The sequence below is a fragment of the Pyricularia pennisetigena genome, assembly GCF_004337985.1.
Source record: "Pyricularia pennisetigena strain Br36 chromosome 7 map unlocalized Pyricularia_pennisetigena_Br36_Scf_8, whole genome shotgun sequence".
Taxonomy (NCBI): domain Eukaryota; kingdom Fungi; phylum Ascomycota; class Sordariomycetes; order Magnaporthales; family Pyriculariaceae; genus Pyricularia; species Pyricularia pennisetigena.
Window position 1 is genome coordinate 254,567 of NW_021940920.1, and position 17,230 is coordinate 271,796.

General features: G+C 50.0%; 4 protein-coding genes across 4 annotated transcripts; 1 reads left to right on the forward strand and 3 right to left on the reverse strand.

Annotated features, from left to right (window-relative positions):
• Window positions 1-1,026: 1,026 nt before the first annotated feature.
• PpBr36_09207 (uncharacterized protein) lies at window positions 1,027-3,351 on the reverse strand (the record flags this gene model as incomplete). Its single annotated transcript, XM_029896329.1, has 5 exons — window positions 1,027-1,075; window positions 1,149-1,406; window positions 1,504-1,903; window positions 1,941-2,351; window positions 3,120-3,351. 5 exons carry the CDS (start codon window positions 3,349-3,351, stop codon window positions 1,027-1,029), a joined length of 1,350 nt encoding a protein of 449 aa, XP_029744759.1.
• A 675-nt stretch (window positions 3,352-4,026) lies between these two features.
• On the forward strand, window positions 4,027-4,584 carry PpBr36_09208 (uncharacterized protein; the record flags this gene model as incomplete). The annotated part of the gene is made up of 1 exon (XM_029896330.1): window positions 4,027-4,584. One exon carries the CDS (start codon window positions 4,027-4,029, stop codon window positions 4,582-4,584), a length of 558 nt encoding a protein of 185 aa, XP_029744616.1.
• A 471-nt stretch (window positions 4,585-5,055) lies between these two features.
• On the reverse strand, window positions 5,056-5,573 carry PpBr36_09209 (uncharacterized protein; the record flags this gene model as incomplete). The annotated part of the gene is made up of 3 exons (XM_029896331.1): window positions 5,056-5,128; window positions 5,259-5,380; window positions 5,469-5,573. 3 exons carry the CDS (start codon window positions 5,571-5,573, stop codon window positions 5,056-5,058), a joined length of 300 nt encoding a protein of 99 aa, XP_029744614.1.
• A 1,419-nt stretch (window positions 5,574-6,992) lies between these two features.
• PpBr36_09210 (uncharacterized protein) lies at window positions 6,993-9,616 on the reverse strand (the record flags this gene model as incomplete). Its single annotated transcript, XM_029896332.1, has 4 exons — window positions 6,993-8,694; window positions 8,796-9,228; window positions 9,318-9,358; window positions 9,462-9,616. 4 exons carry the CDS (start codon window positions 9,614-9,616, stop codon window positions 6,993-6,995), a joined length of 2,331 nt encoding a protein of 776 aa, XP_029744906.1.
• Window positions 9,617-17,230: the final 7,614 nt, after the last annotated feature.

Here is a 17,230-nt window from a genome sequence, read left to right on the forward strand (position 1 = left end):
TTTTTTCTACCAGGCCCCTCCTTCAAACAGAAGCGAGCTCAATCCCCTTTGGTTACCTTCAAGTTAAGGGTTGTCTGAGCAGTGATGTCATGACGTCATTTGATACCCCTAATCGGCCAAAGAGCCAAATAAAAAACATACGTCAAAGCTATTACGGGGGAGGGCGTCCATCCCCCATGGGCCATCACGGAACGAGGAAGATCGTACCCTCAGAGAGAAAAAAGAAAGCCAATCAAATAGTTAGTTGCATGGGTTCAAATTTATCCACATTGAAGCCTGATCTTGAGTCCCCCGGTCGGGACTGTTTTGACCTGCACAAAGGAAGCATAAACAAAAACTGAAAGGGATCCGATGCCGCTGGTAATGCTAGAGTAATAATCACTGATGTCATGCAGCCGAAGAAGAAGTAAAACAAATCTCCAGGTACTTTGCTCTTCAAAGGAACTTGGGCTGGTAAAAGAAATCGGGTAATTTATGCTCAAGCATCATCGGCGCCACAGGTATGCTTGTTGTACCGAAAAAAGCGGCATCTTGAGCGGTAGCAGACACCAAGCCGGTAGTAGCTAGCATAGCAGTCATAGAAGTCACCACATTTCAATTACACCAACGGACATCACACATCCAGGTTGGCAATGCCCAGGTGGAGCTTGCCTGGCTCCATATTCAGGGCTTGTGCTCGGTACATAGAAGGCCAGAACCGCTTTTCAAGGACCAGAACCCTCGTATTGGTGACTAGATAATAATGCCAACCACTAATACCACGAAATCTTTTACAGTCTCGGTAATTGAGTGTCGGGGAAAATAGAGAGAAATTCGAGCCCCTCACCCATAACAGGTTTGTGAAAACACAACTTTTCGTGCACCGCGGCTAAGATCAAAGTTTGCGACCAAGACTTCCAACCCCATAGGAAAAAATAAACCATGCACCCAAGTCTGAGCGACGTGGAGAATCCTCGCCAGTCGTAAAACTAACATTTCGTCCCTGAACACCCGCCCATAAAAGAGACCGAAAACCGCGTGAATCCCTTACGAAGCCATATAGGTGCTTGCGTCAATACCATCCTTGGGGAACTCACTAGAAACACATATGTTAGCAGGTCATTATACTTAATCAAATAGTTTATGGAATTAGAAAGTGAGAAACTTACGGAATGGGAACCTCGAAGCGCTTCTCGATAGCAGTCAGGACTTCCTTGTCCTGGTCGTTGGTAACAAAAGAGACGGCGAGACCCTTGGTGCCGAAACGACCAGCACGACCGACACGGTGAAGGTATGAGTCGGCGTCAGCAGGCATGTCATAGTTGATAGCCAGGTTAATACGCTCGATATCGATACCACGACCGAACACGTCGGTGGCTACGCAAATACGCTTATTGAATTCCTTGAACTCCTTGTACCGACGGATACTATAAAGATTCTGTCAGTCGCCGTCGCGGGGGATGGGGAACATGTATATATATATATATATATATATATATAATGGATGTGCAAATGAAAACATACCGCTCTTCCTGGCTGACACCCGAGTGTACAGCAATCGAAGGGAAGTTGCACTCGCGGAGAAGCTTGTCAAGCTCTGTGGCACGCAAAGTGCTCTTGACGAAGATGATGACTTGGTTGAATTGGAGATCATCCAGAAGCTCGTTGAGCTTCCTGTTCTTCTCCTTCTCCTCGAGAGCAACAAAGTATTGCTGCAGACCGTGCAACGTCAACTTGGTGTCCTCGTCAACGTAGTGCTCCGTCGGGTTCTGCATGAACTTCTTGCAAATCGGCTTGATCTCATCCGAGAGCGTGGCAGAGAACATCATGACCTGCTTCTGCTGAGGCGTAGCACGGAAGATCTCCTGAACATCACGGCGCATGTCTAGGGTCTTGTTAATACAACCGACCACCATGGGAACGTCTGCAACTGGGTCGAATCCAAGGCGGGCCGCACTTACCAATCTGGTCAAGCATCTTGTCGCACTCATCAAGGACAAATATGCGCACGCTGCTAAGGCGCAAGAATTTATCACGGACAAGCGCGTTAAGTCGTCCGGGTGTTCCGACAATGATGTGAGGGTGAGTCTCCTTGTTCTTCAGCAACTCGGCATCCTTCTGGATGGGCGTACCACCAAAGAAAACGCCAGTCTTGATGTCAGGCATGTACTTGGAGAAACGGTTGTACTCGTTACGAATCTGGAAAGCCAGTTCACGAGTGTGGCACATGACGAGGACTGAGCACTCTCCAGCTACGGGCTCGACCTGCTGGAGGGTAGTGAGGACGAAAACGGCCGTCTTTCCCAGACCGGACTTGGCTTGGCAGATAATATCTCCTCCCAACATGGCTTGAGGGATACATGTCTGCTGGACTGTACGGTCGATCGATGTTAGATAATCGCGTCTTGAAAGGTACGTTTGGATTGGACGGTTGGGTTGGGTCGAAGGAGGTCCGTCCATCGTCGCAGCAGAGGCAAGGCAAGTATTCGGTTTCAGCGTGACACCCCAGAACAGGGAACAACAGTTGTATCCCTCCTGAAAGAGGGAGACGCAAGGCTTGACGGTTCGTGATGTTGACCGAAGTCAATCACTCGCCGACTTGGGAGAAACACACTGTCAGAGAGTGCGAGACACAACGCTGACATGTGCTCCTCCCTGACATCCGCATAGGATGTTTTGAGTCCATCTAAGTCAGACGGGCGTCTAAGCCTTTCCCTAGATTCTTGCGGGGCCTTCCCACACTCCAGCTGGCGAGGCTGTCACCCGCGATAAAGACGCACTCAACTAACACTCGCCACAGACGCTCTTACGAGCCTGCTGCCAATGAAGAGGCCGCCTTGTTTCAGTCGCAAAACATGCGACAGAGACCAAGTCCGATTTGACGATACATCGTACCCTCGCGACTGAGCATGATTGAACAATGATGCGCCACCACCACCAACAACTGATTTCCCCTTCCCCATTTTTGCGCGCCTAATGTGCGAGGTGTGTGGTTTTTTTTTTCGCCTTTTTGCCTTTTTGCCTGGTAGATACTTGATTTGCTTGCGCGAGATGGACGGACCCGGACCGGAGAGAAAAAAGGTCTGGAGGGGATGGATAGAGCTGGGAGATTAAAACGTGTTTTGTTTCGGGGAACTAACCCTCCGAGGGGTGCTCGAAACCGCAGTCACCGATCGCGCGGAGGAGCTCGGGCTTCAGCAAGAAGTCGCGGAAGCCAGTAGAATGGATGCCGACGTAACTGCCCTTCTTGTCGACGTTGCCGCCGGCAGCGAGCTCGCCCTTCTTTCCGTTCGAGTCCGTGGCCGGGGCGGCGGTCTCATTGGTGTTGAGCTCCTCATCGGAGTAGTCGATGAGATCTTCTTCGGCAGACATTTTGGCAGTAATCTGGGTTGTTGTTGGAGATTGGTGTCGAGGATGAAAAGTAAGCAAATCGAGATGAGCTTGTCAATGTGCCGATTATGGATCGCTGTAAGCTGCACGTGAAGAGAGAAGGGACGGCCCGCAATAGGCAATTAAAGTTAATATTCCGGTTGTTCGCGATTTAACGCGTTTCCGGTCGTGAAGGCTGTGGTTGTGGATGAACAATGGCGAGTATTTGGATGGGAAAAGAGCTTAGTCGCTGCACCCAAGAAGGAAAACTCGGAGAAGAATGACCGGGCTGATTGAGATTGCCTCTTGGAAAGTGACAGCAACAACCGCACGGTCTGACACGAGTGCACCGCCTCATGCCAGTGCAAGCAACTGTGTCAGTGGAGAGAGGCTGACAGCAGAGCTAGTCCAGATCGGGAAAGTGGACTTGACTCAAGTAGGATCACAAAAATGGCTTGGTCCTTGCATTGCTAGAAGCTAGGGCGAGAACCATTGCATGAATCAATCCATAAAAAAAACATCACTGTAGCATCTGCAGCTTGAGTACCATCTTCTGTTCTCTATCAAACCAAACCTCATTCGGCAAACACCCCCCAGAAAAAAAAACTAGAAAAAAAAAAACCAGGTACCTACCAACAAGTTGTCTGTCTAGCGTGAAGATAATCCAAGAGGGGGGAAATGGCCAAAAAGCAAAAGGACAAGGGCAACGGCGTACAGAACCGTCCCGCCTACTCGCGCGTGTCATTTCTCTACCAAGCAGCGACGCTCATGACCACCCCAAGATTTTCAAACGCCACACCGGTCCCCACTCAACAAGCCGCAAAGGTCGCCGAGCCAACGGAGGCATCAACATCAGGTGACATAGCACCTGAGCAGACTCCCAGTCCTGAAAACCTACGAGGCATTTCTCGTCGTTTTGTCACGGATCTACGTCAGGTTGGGCTCAAGACTCAGATCCGTATGGATCCGTCCATCAAACGCAAACTATGCAAGTTCTGCGATACTCTTCTAATCGAGGGCGAAACCTGTACTTCTTTTGTGGAGAACAGGAGCAAAGACGGACGCAAACCATGGGCTGACGTTTTGGTCATCAAATGCAAAACATGCCAGAGGGAAAAGAGGTTTCCTGTGGCAGCTGCGAGACAAAAACGAAGGCCGTTCCGGACTAAGGACAGTAATGACAAGGAGAAACCACAGGTCAATGAAATGCCCGATGCGGAGATGACGGCCAGCTGAAGCTGCCTGTATTTCCTCTATCCATCTTTCTACTCCATATATTTGCACATCTCAACCCGGAGTGTCCCTGTGTCTCCGATGCCAACGCGCTACTTGACTTGTTGCCACGCCGCAAGCTCCTCACCATAGCTTCCCCGTCGTGGATATCCAAGTTAAGCGCGAGGCGGACCAACTCAGTACCCGCGAAGCTCCTGATTTGAATATCCAGCCCGAATAATCAGATGTGATTGGCAATACCTTGGCGCAGAAGCTCGTCGCCATATCAACTGAGGATCCGGGGTCTGGTGAGTGCGGTTCATTGCGATTCACAGGCTGGCGCGTGAGTCGCATAATGCGTTCGGGGAGAAAACACACCAGCTCCAAGGGCTGTCTCCCGGATGAAATAGTAGACAGACGCCTTTACCGATCAGCTTAGACAGGTGGGGTGGGCAGGTGAAGTCCTATCTCGACTCAAGGACCAAGATTCCAAGTCTACTTGGAATCTCCTTGACCTTGTCCCTGATCCCGTACAGCCTCCTCGCCAAGTTTGCTCGCTGCCATGAACCTTTGTAATTCATCAGCATCATGTACATCATGTTATAGGACAGCAACGCACCGAAGAGGCCGATGCAAAAGCATCGTTGTTGTGAAGGAGGGGAAAAAATTGAACAAGATAACCAAAGGAGAAAACTCACATCCCAGCGTGCCAACTTCCCAGCCCACGCATCGCCTCTGCTTGCACGCTCGTCATCCGTAGTAAATTCTCTGTATCTGAAAGGTTGTTTGACAGTTGCGCTAGTTGGGCATGAAGTTGTGCCTTTTTTTGGTGTGTGTGTGTTTGTGTGCCATTGAAAATTAGTAACCTTCTTTAAAATGTCATATCATTTCATGTGATGGAGGCTCACAAGCTGTCGCGCCTTGACGGCTCCGCCTGAACTGGTCGCCATTGAAGGCCGCGCAGTTCCGTGCGAAGTTGTCATGTTCATCGTATGGTTGTTGCGTGTAGACATATTTTGCCTATTGGGGAATATACTGCTCTCTGCCCGTCTTTAGTATTTTCTGTATTGGTTGTAATCTATCTGTGGCATGTTTCGTATAGGGCAGCGAGGGATGAGTTACGAAATGATAAATTGAATATAAATATTTGGCGGGGGGCGGCGCTGTTGACGCCGCGTTTGGCAGTTCGAGTGAGCGTTCTGGTTGGATTACGTAAGCCCGTTCTGTTCCACTCTCTGTATCTGCATTATTTGCCTACCTGCTCAGGAAGTCAGATCATCAGACTCTGCCCCAAACTCAGTGATCAATAAGTGGTTGTTTGACACATACCAGAGTACACACCGTTACATAATCGGCAGTATGGTCTTTAATTCTCTAGCCTACGTCCTGACTGCCTGGCTACTCGAAACTGATAACCGTCGCTATCTAAGTTGGGCCAGCCTGAGATATGACCCCCCTCACGTTTCCGTTCCAATCAGAACTGGAGGACACAAAATCAGCCAGATCACTTCGCAATGAGGCAACAATAAAGTATCATGGATGATTTGTCTTTTTTCTTTTTTTCTTTTTTGGAAATGTAGAGAAGTTAGGAGACATGGAGCCACGCCATCCATATACTTCTCAACCCTCTCTCCCCCAAACAAACAACATTCCTACATCCGATTCTCGACATCTGTGGATTAACCCCTTCATTCTCGCTCACCAGCCAAACTTACACACTTCAATGTAGGTATTACCAAATAAGCTGTTAAGTTGCTGGTTCTCCCCGTCGTAAATGAGAATAGAAAAGGACATTCAACAAAAGAAAAACTATGAACCAGACTCAAGGAGAAACGGAGTGGAAAGACAAGTCAGGGTAGGAAAAAAGAACATGCTTTATGTACCGGACTTTTCTCCTCCCCAAAAACGAAAATATGTCTTTGTAAGATTATGTGTACGCCGTGAAAAGAATAGCCCAAAACCATTTCTAAACATGTGGGAGCGGATAAATAAGAACACAGTAAATGAAATCTCGCCCCTCTCTGGCGTGTTTCTTCCCATTGCTTTGGGCAAAATGGGGACCAAATGAACAAGAAACCACCGCAAAGCAAGGCCATTATCTTTGATCGGTGGTTCCTCATTCGTCCTCCCTTCTCTGATAACGAAAGCAAAAGAAAAAAAAAAGAAAAAAAAAGGATAACAGTCGAGTGTTCATTAATAACAGAGAAAACTGGATTGACAGCTCCACTCGAGCTTGCTATAATCGAATCGAGTAAGCGGTCGGATGCTTGGGCGTTGATTCCAAACAAGCAGCTTCTATATGTTCGTCGATGCAAAGGGTCATGATGAGTCGTGTTCGCTTCGTGCCTGCTTCTTTTTTCCAAGAAAAAACAAAAGTTCACGCATGCCCACCCCAACCTATAGGCAGGTTTAACTGTCCTAAAAGAAAGGCCTCAACGGACACCGATGGGAGGTCGAGGACCGAGACTGCTCTGGCTGCTATGGGCAGACGGTTCCGAGTCGAGGTTGGTAGAATCACCACTGCCCGCGCTGGCACTCGCACTTCCAGTCAGACTTCGAACATTCTGGCGTTTGGGTATCTGGAGCTGGCTCACCCCGGCGTGTTGCTCAACCTGTTGCGGCGCAACAGCGTTTCCGTGTCCAGGAGGGTACCGTGGCACTGGCTGTCGCATGCCATCGGGGGGCGAGGGTCGTCCTCCATTCATCATCCCCGGTGGACCAGCATAACCATTGGGAGGCGATGGCCTGCCGTTGCCACCGCGCATCGAAGGGCTATATGGGTTACCAGGTGACTGGCTCGACCTTCTGAATGCCCCATTCATCCCCATGGGAGGTGGCCCTCCTCCAGGGCCAAATTGCATATCCTCAATGCGCGAGGCAGTGAGGGAGTTGGCTCGTGATTCGGCATTCATAGTGCTGCGGTCCACGGCTCCGTATCGGTTGGATGAACAGCTCATTAAAGGATCGTCCAGGAAGTTTTCTGTCATGATGGTCGGCTGTCCAATCTGGCTAGACCTATTCCTCCCAAAACTCGGCCGGAACCGACTAGTCCTCGAGGGCGGCGCCTGGTCAAACTCGGGATTCTTGCGGAACTGGGCGGGGTTCGGCGGCGCTGCTCTCCGGTTCTTCTTGGAAGTCACGCTCATCATGTCGAAATTGTCGGGGTCGATGCGCGGGACTGGGGCCCCGGCAGGATCAAAGTAGTCGTCGTCCTCATCCTCGTCATCGTACATCCCACCATTACGTACCGACGGAGTAGGAGGGCCGCGCCTTGGACCAGGCCCGGGGCCAGGGCCTCGCCTCATCCTCAACTCCTGTTCCCGAAGGGCTAGCTCGCGCTGTCGCAGCTGTAGCTCGCGCTCCCGTATGGCAAGCTCGTGGGTATCTGGTGTATAGTTTGCTTCTCCAGATTCAGGAATATCATCGTACACAACCAAGTGGCTGAACTCCTCCAAGTCAGCCCCCTCCATCGATCCTCGCCTCGATGCTGTTCGTGACCCTGGATATCCATTAGGTCCGCCGTTCATCGGCGGTCGTCCATACCCATTTGGAGGGCCTCCGTTCATTGGTGGCGGTGGCCGGCGCATGCCAGGAGGCGGTCCCATTCCAGGGGGTCCCATACCAGACGATCCCCTTGGTCTAGGCCCACGGCCGTTGGGCATACCGTTTGGCATAGGTCGAGGTGGACCGTTTTGACCCACCATGCCGCGCGGAACTGGGGAGGGTGAGGGTCCAGGCGAACCGGCCATAGATCTGGGAGCAGGTTCGAATTTAGGCCTGTTCTGGTTCGCAACGTTGATGTTGTGCAGGATGGCATATAGTGTCTCGATTCGAGGCACTGAAACGCCGGTCTCAGCAGCAAGTCGAATAGGCGAACCAAGATATGTTTCCACTTCCATGGGGCGCCTCGCGGTAAAATCCTGCCACATGATGCTCTCGGGTCCTTGTGCTTGTGTCATCTCCGTTATAGTCTTCTGCTTGAAGTCTTCCGGCATTCTGCATCCTTGTGCTGATGCCAGCGCCAGAAGCTCGTCTATTACGTCTGAAATCATCTGTCGGACTCCGACCTTTTCCAGCAACGCGGCGTGATTAGGCGTTTCGAAGATTACACTTGCGGGATGGAAGGCGATGGGGCTGGGTGCGGCACGTTAGCAGTTGTGGCGCAAACGCAATGAGGACTTTCATATATCAAGTCAAGAGAAATATAATAAAAAAATAATAATAAGAAAACTTACCCAATAACCCTCTCGTACTGCTGTTGACGAATGTTCGAGGATACCTTGCAGTCAACTTGACCAGAGCTCAAGGTCATAGCCAGAGCTTGCGCCATGTCTTCCTGGATCGTCGCCGGAATATTGCTATTAGAATTAGCGGGGCCAACCCACACCTCTGTTGAGCCTTTATGTTCGAATTCACTGGCTCCCAACTGCGTCAGTTCGGCACCTGACACAAGCGAGAGGACCACATTGGTCGGGAATCGCTCTTCTATCGCGGCTTCTACGCCTAATGTGTGTGTCGTGTTGATGAGAATGCACGTGTGCTGAGGGGTCACCACCGAGTCAATGATGGCGGCGAGATCGTAGACGTCGGGAAGCGCCTTTATGCAGAGGATAACGTAGTCGAATGCTCCGTCCTTGCGCGTGGCGGCCTCTTCTGGGGATTTAACGACTGTGGACACATTCGAACAGGGTCAGAAAGGCGCTACGAAGCGCAAGGCCAAGGGAGAGAGGCGCATAAGGAATGCGAAGGGAACATACCATGACGGGGCTTAAACCTTTCGTTGCCAAAGACCGGAGACCTAAAGTGCCGAGTTTTAGAACTGTTGTCACACCAGAGACAGTGGGGACTGGGAAGAATCGCCAGAACAAAGAGAAAAGAGGAATGGAGAAGCTGACACTTACTTGAACGATATGCCATACTGGGAGACATGTTCAAACCCGGACTTCCACACGAGCGTCACGTCGCAAGCATTGGTCGCTTGTAGTCGCCAAGACAGGAATGCCGACACTGGGTTTCCGCCAACTGAAATCACCTTCATCAGCTCACAGCTCGCCATGGTCGGTGGTCGGCGCGTGGAAAGAAAGCGGAGGGCACGGAGGAATTTGTGGCGATTATGTAAGGCGGAACATGTGCGTGATAGAACAGGAACGAGCGAAACGAAGGCAGATGAAGAAAAGTAGCGAGCGTGAGGCCAATTCTGAAGCCTAGGAGGAATGAATTCTTGAGGGATACAGCGAGATGAAGGATAAACGAAAGTGAAAGGTCGATGACAAGAACAGGTGCCAAAGAATGCGGCTTGTCACACTGGTACAGTACAGTAATCCCCCCAAGTCTTGGGACGGAACCAGGGACGACATAAGGCAACGGAACGGTTATGACCAATGAACGGAAGGAGGGGAGGAAATCATACCTGAGAGAATCTTGAGCCGGGGCGTCATGGGTGCCATTTTGGCCAGCCCAAAGTAGTTTAAGGCACACCTTTTTTCTTGCCAAGTACCTGACGCTAACCTGCTGTGATTTGTCTTGTTGGCGGGGCGCTCTAATCTGGCCCGCGTCGGCAGGCCTTGTCGCTATACCACTTCCAAACCAGTAGTGCCGCTGACAGAGTGGAGGGCGACCCACACACAACAAACAGCACAGCACAGCACACGCAGCAGAACTACGTTGCAGGAGGGTACCTGTAGGGTATGTAGCACTAATTCGTGGGCCCCTGGAATGCGCAGATCGTCACCTACAAGACCTGTGGTAGACCTCGAGCGCCTCCTCCCTTGTGGCGTCGACGAGTCGGTCTCGGTTTGATATTGCGTGCCGATGATACCGAGGCCCCCCTTTTTTGCTTTTCGGTTTTATTGATAACTGGACTGTCGGAACACCTCCTATAGTCCTTCTGTTTACTCGCCGTGATATGTTTTGTCCGTCACCTGTCAAAAAACAGACGTCTGGGGGTACAGCCAAGCTTTCGGGATGTGATCGAGGTGGCTTGTGTGACGGGGATGGCTGCGCTGGGCTTTGACAAAAGCACACAGACACATTCGTTGACACGTCGAGAGAAAGGCGCTGTTCGGCCAAGCACGAGGAACTGTAAGCAATTGTGCGCTGCGAAAGCCAAGTAGCCAGGTCAGAGCAAATGTGCCTGTTTTCGTGTGTGTGCGACGCGTTGTGGTAGAAACTCTAGCCTAGCACCAGCAAAACGTGAGGTTTCCCGAGCCAAGGTTGAACAAGACAAGACGTCAGAAGCGGAAAGCAGCCAAGGCTGTGCTCGACGGTGGCCTCGTTCGGTTCGACCGGATTGATGGGTGGTCGGTCGTCAGGCCTCGTTTTGCCCTACTCTCCGCTCGCCTGCAGCTCTGATGGGAGATAGGCGTTTGACGGGTACCGGAGAGGGCTCGTAGCGAATGAATCTTCAATGCCTGCTTATTGTGTGAATCCTTTTTTGTTCTGCGGCACAAGCTGAGACGACTTAACGGCTAGGCAGACCGGGGCCAACTCCTTACTGTTATTGCAGCTGCGTCGTTACTGTAAACGAGTGTGGAATCGCTAGAAGAGCCCGCAAAATAACGAGTGGAAGGCAAGGGAAAATGTGGAATGTCGCAAGCAAATCTGGATAGATGGTAGAAATGGGGGCCACTTCGCTAGCAGGGAGATGGCTTGCTATCCTCAATCTTCAGCCAGCGAATGGTGGATTGGATCAAGTTTTGCAATATGTTTTCCGCCCGCGAGCGAGCACGTACAGGGACACAGCGACGTGGAGCGAAAATAGATCCCGGGTTCTGGTATGGAGAGCAGGCAAGGCACGGGTGGGCAGGGCAGTGGGTGGTGGTGCTACGTTAGGGTAGCAATAACGGGACCTCGAATACTGCGGTGTCCGTTGTCGCCTGCCCTGTTACTGCATCGATTGAGCGAGGCCCCAGGGGTCGACACCTCAGTAGCAAGAAACTGGCAGAAGAATCCCGGCTAGATGGAAATTGAAGGTGGGGAGCGGGCAAAAGGCTGTGCCGCAGACGTAGCGGGGACTTGCTTCTTGCGCTTTTCTTGGTGGGGCCGACAGGTCGTGGGTACTTTTCTCGGTCAAACATCCAAGAATTCCTTATCAGGCAGTTGTTCTTTTCAATACCCCCAGTTCCTGTTTCTTACCACTTCGATTGTGCCTGAATCTCGAAAAGTTTGATGGCTGACGATGCTCCTCATAAGGTCGTGGCTAATTACAAATCCTTTTTCGATAGATTCATTGGAACTGGACTCCGTACAGCAGGCAGCGGCGATTCCAGCTTGTACTGTCTGTCGTACTGGCAAATTTCCCCATTTTTACGCATGGGCAGGTACAATTGTAGCGCCAAGCCACCCACATTCACCATTCGCCTCCAATCCCAACACACCCAACCCCAGTCCCAAGACATAATATTTCCAAGCCAACCTTGGATAAGTTCTTGCAGCTAGCTATGCTGTGTTGCCAATGTCCGCGGTCATTCATATTACGTTCATGCCCGATTGCCACATGGCAGACTTACTCAAGTGCGTCAAGTAACCAAGTCAAGCATCAGCATATCGCTGAATCAATTGCTGTAGGCTTCGCCGCACCTAGAGCCATAGTGGAATTTAGAGCCGCCGGGAATGCTTGTACACGAATCACACAAAATCATATATCTACAGTACAAGAGAGAGAGAAAAAAAAAAAGCCTGCGGTGTAATACCAATTGTTTGCATGCCAAGAAACTATGAATGACTATCTACTTCTAGACTTGAAGACTGGGTGCCACCAAAAGCTCCAGAATTTTTCCTCTACAAGATTTACCGATTTCCCACGGCGAATACGAGCCTGTTAAGCCCGTATTGAAGCCTTTGGCAGGCTGAGTTATACAGCAACTGTGGACTACATAGACACGCGCCAGGTACCTTGAATAGGATGGTAGGTAGATCAATCGATAGACATTTCCGTGTGGTGCTTCCCGAAAACTGAAGAAGAGAAAAAAAAAGAAAAAAAAAAGGAATTCGTAGGAAGGGCACCGGAGACAACCAGCCCACCATTAGAGAGCTTCGGACTCTCGGGTGGGTGGGCTGTCAATGACATTTGGTTTCCAAACCAAACAGCAATGGACCCCTGACACCTGCAGCCATAATCCTTCCAATGATGCGATGCCATCCGGCTGATTGATTGCCCACACGCGTCGCGGGCGTATTCGATCCCTCTGTAGGGGGTAGAAAAAAAAAAGACAACAAAGAAAAGAAAAGAATTCTCCACCTACAAAACCAAGCTAGCAAGCGGGGATAAAAATTCGCGAACGGGAAACCCTGCATCTCTCTCTCCCAAAAAAAAAAAATGGCCGATATAGAAAAAGCACTCATGCAAATGTAGGTGGCATGTCTCCGGGCTGAAGATAGGGCTTTATAGTCGGCTTTGCCGGTACAAATAGATCAAAGATTTGTCCGATTTATATAAGTACCTAGGCTGGATGCCTAAACCTTGCAAGCGGTTTAAATTCTTTTGCATGCGGTTTGTCAATGCCTATCTATCTTCAGCCACTGCATCTAGATTGCGCCCGCTGCGTATCCTTGCAAACTTGGCTCCAGATACAAATCGTCAAACCACGGGACTGTACCTACAGCAAGAGTGACATGTACTGGACAGTAGAAAGGCCAAGCATTTACAGGAGGCGTGCTTTGACTCTGGGCGTAAGAGAGATGCTTGATTTACATGTCAGTGTGTGGCATTTTGCCGTTCCTTGGATTCTTGTCTTTTTGAGCGTTACGCTTCGAAACCCCAAAAGGCTAATTAATGAACACAAATAGCTAGAACAAGTTAAGGTAAAATAAAAATAAAGAATTAGCCCGTCTTACGACGTACTTCCGGCGCACTAACAAGGTACAGCGCACAGTAAAAACAAAAATAAAAAATCGGTGCGATTGCGGAGGAGACGCGGTAGCTGATTGGATTGATTTGTCACTGTTTAGACACGACAACACACGAGCCGCTGATGATGCGGTAAGGAGTGAGGGCGGGCGCAGTCGCCTTGGCTCGGAAATTACCTGCTGTATTATAATCCCAGCTCCGGGAAAGTCGAAATTATCTGTCCCGATTTACTACTAACAACGTATACCACCACCGGGTTGGTACTGTTATTACTAATACTATACAGCCAAGACAGCTCAATTAGAGATGCCAGGAAAGGCAGGCAGTTATAACACTCAGATCAATAAATACTTGGTCCCTTATCACACCTCAAATAGATTAACGACTCGTCCTGGAAGTAAGCTCACATGGAAAAGAAAGAAAATAGGGTACAAAGCAAAGCAAAGGAAAGCAAAGCAAAGAAAGGGTCTTCTTGGTCTAGATCTGGGCTTGACTCTCGAGAGTTCTCTAGCTTTGGGTTCTCACCCGCGATCGCGATGGGCGGCCAAAAAGGCTCACACAGGTGGGGGCGCTCCGTCTGGAGCTTATGGGACCGTTAAAGAGCTGGTTCCACTCGAGCCAGAGTCAGACTGTAGCATTGAGTCTTGGCCCCGTACCTTTGTGCTGGGTGCCCGCTTCAGACGTGGCCGGGCCTGTCCCGCGAAGGCGGAGCCTAAGGATAATCTTGGTGACGGCGTAAATTGATGACGTACGTTCCATGAGCCCTAACCGGATCTGGTGAAGGTTCCTGGTGTATTTTATAATTAGACCTAGTTCCCAAGGTATTTGGTGCCTACGTATTCAATTCCGTGTCGCACTTTCAGGCACAGCCTCTGGGAACAAGCGGAGTGTGTCCAAACAAACAGACGATCTCAACATCGAATGTGACAATTGACCTCAACTACCGCTTTGTGGATGTCATGTTTACATAATTAAACGTTGAGACTGTCTCCTCTTTTGCCTTTGATTTCCAAAGTTTCTCCATGGTAACTGAAACATACAGTACACGTCACTCGGTGACAGGTGAACGGTCGGGCTGTATTGAACGCCACTTAAACAAACAAAAAAGAGAGAAAGAAAAGAAACAAACAACGTTGATCCGACCAGGGAAGCCCGGATGTGGGTGAGACCAAAGTCAACATGGTTCAAGATTTTGACGCGGCCAACCGCGTTGGTGATGTGATTGCGAGAGTGCATGCGCGCCACTGTATCATTTAAACATTTTAGCTCTACTCGGCGAATATTCATTCCGTAGCATCAACAACACAATTTTGCTTTGGCCTCGACATGCATGCCCCAATCGATCGGTTTAGACGTCTGCATCGTGCATATTTCGCGACTGTAGGCTTATTGCTCTGAACTTTCCTGAATTTCCGGCGTGAAGAAATTGGTTACGATAGGGATGGTCCCGAATCACGGAGCCTGTTCTGGAAAATCAGAGTAGTCTGCAGGAAAAACAAGCATCTTTGGATGATCAATACCAGAAAAAGTTGGCTGAAATAACCATCAGGCGAGGGTGAAGAGTGATCAGATATTCCGGAAAGCTTAATGGTCCGACCGACCCGGGCAAAAATACCGTATTAATGACAAAGTTGAGAGGAAATGGGGAATTTGACTTTTCTCGGTTGGTGTCAGTCAGTACAAACAAATTTCTCTGACTTTGATCCGACGATAGTTGGGCCGGTCAACCCCACCTTTTCTAATTGCCACCCTGGTCAATAGCAAATTCAGCAACGATGGGACTGAGAGAGAAGAGGGAGATCAGACAAAGATAAAAAGAATAAATAAGAAATTTAAAAATAAGAAAAACTTGCTCGCCAACTCAATGGATGCTCGTGCTGTTGAATTTCCTTCCTGGACTTCCAGTTACTCCTCTTGGCCAGCCTATTCATCCGAACTTCCCGGTGAGGAAGTGTTTGTATTATGGTTTTAATGCCGACCAATTGAGTGTTTGCCTATTCCAGTCCTGCGTAACAATGGTTCGATGCATGAGGTGTATGCTACTGTACCGTGGACAGGTACTTCAGGTGTCAGCGTGTGCAATTCTAATCAAAATCTTTCCATACGGGACCCTTGCAATCCCGTTAACATCCATTCATTCATTTGTCTAGGGGTCCGTGTCGAGAGCATCACCACCAACATGGGCAGCAATCGGCGAGCCCGGTGCAAAGTCTCCGGTTACAACGCTGGCCCGCCATAACGGTCGGCGCCTTCAACCTTTTGATCGCGGATCTTTTGCACGACGATGGACCCTCGATGACAGGCTCCCGTAATATTTGGTCCGGTTGCTATGTCTGTTCTTTTCTGTTTAGGGGAAACCAGAGGACCTCTGTAGTTATTTATTTCTGGCAGCGGCTTCTACTCTGCCTCGCCCAACATCAACGCTTCCGTTGAAGCACGACGCCTCGGGCCGTTACATCGGTTGCAGTTTGTAAAGGCCCGTCTGGGCTCTTCTTCTTCGTTCTCCATCTTGTCCTACAGTACGTACGTTAACAACAAGCACGGATTGGAGTTTGTTAGTGGTTCGTCTTGTCCGTCCTGGCCAAGCAATATTCAGACGGTTTGTCCAGGCATGGAGAACTTAGGTCTAGTCTAGAGTCTAGACGGAGAACCTCAGCCGCTCAACGAACCGTAAAAATACGTGAAGCGCCTGAAATGCCGGGTGTAGCTCCTGCCCTGGTCCATAATTGATATTCCATCAAATAGCATCGCCGAACCAGAACCAGTCGCACCGGCATTCTGGTGCCCAATGACACTTGAGGTCGTATTAACCAAACCACATCTACAGGCTTCTGGGCCTACCGTCTGGCCTATGTTTCTACCCACTAACAAACCCTACGCAGCTTGCAGCCAACCCTCCTCTACCTCATCCATGCGCGGAAAGGTGATAGCACAAAAAAAAAAAAAAAAAAAAAAAAAAAAAAAAAAAAAAAAAAAAACAGCCAAGGCAGCTATGGGTCATGCTGCCGTAGTTGGCTAGCCATGGTCATCCACAACCTAGCTGCAGTTGCGTCATCATCGGATCCAGGGAGCCGCAATCCCCAAGATCCGTCTGGGGAACCGATGCATAAATCGGACTTCTTCCCACTAGAGCCATTGTATTGTACAGCCATACTCGAATGATCACGGCTAGTAGGCCAACTCAGCCTTTCGCCCTTTGTAGCTCCTCTGCCAGCTGATGGAACGAGCTTCTGCCCAGAGCATCGGATAGTTTGGTACTATATTCTTGGAAAAGATGGCTATATCAAACCCATACTAACACTCAGTAATCAGTCGGTCATTAGTGGTTGTGTTGCGAATACCAATGAATCAACTACACCTGCATATCAACTAATTACGGCGTAGCAGGAGGGATCTACACCCACCACCACACCCTGCAATCTACCATCTCTCGCATGGTGGCAATCTCCTCGACTGGGTTGCCACTCGCCTCCTTGTGGCTCGAGCTCCAAAGAAGTTATCGGACCTGCTTGATTTTGAAGCAACCAAGGCAACCTCGTAGGAGTTGCTGCAGTAGGACAGAGCCTGCTTATACTCACGGCTGCAGGTGCAATTTCGGGCCCACCACCGTCCGGCCATGGCCCCCTTGGGGGGATACAATACGTGGAATGAAGCTGGTCCAGTCGTCGAGCTTTAGCTAACTGCCGCAAACCAGGGTCTCTTTTCTGGTCGTCTGCTGCAGCCGGGGTCGTCACGGCAACTCATGTTTTGCTACGAATGAGCTCATCAAATGCCTCTCGGAGCGCGCTTCCCGTATACGGACTCGGTTTCAAGCAGCAAACT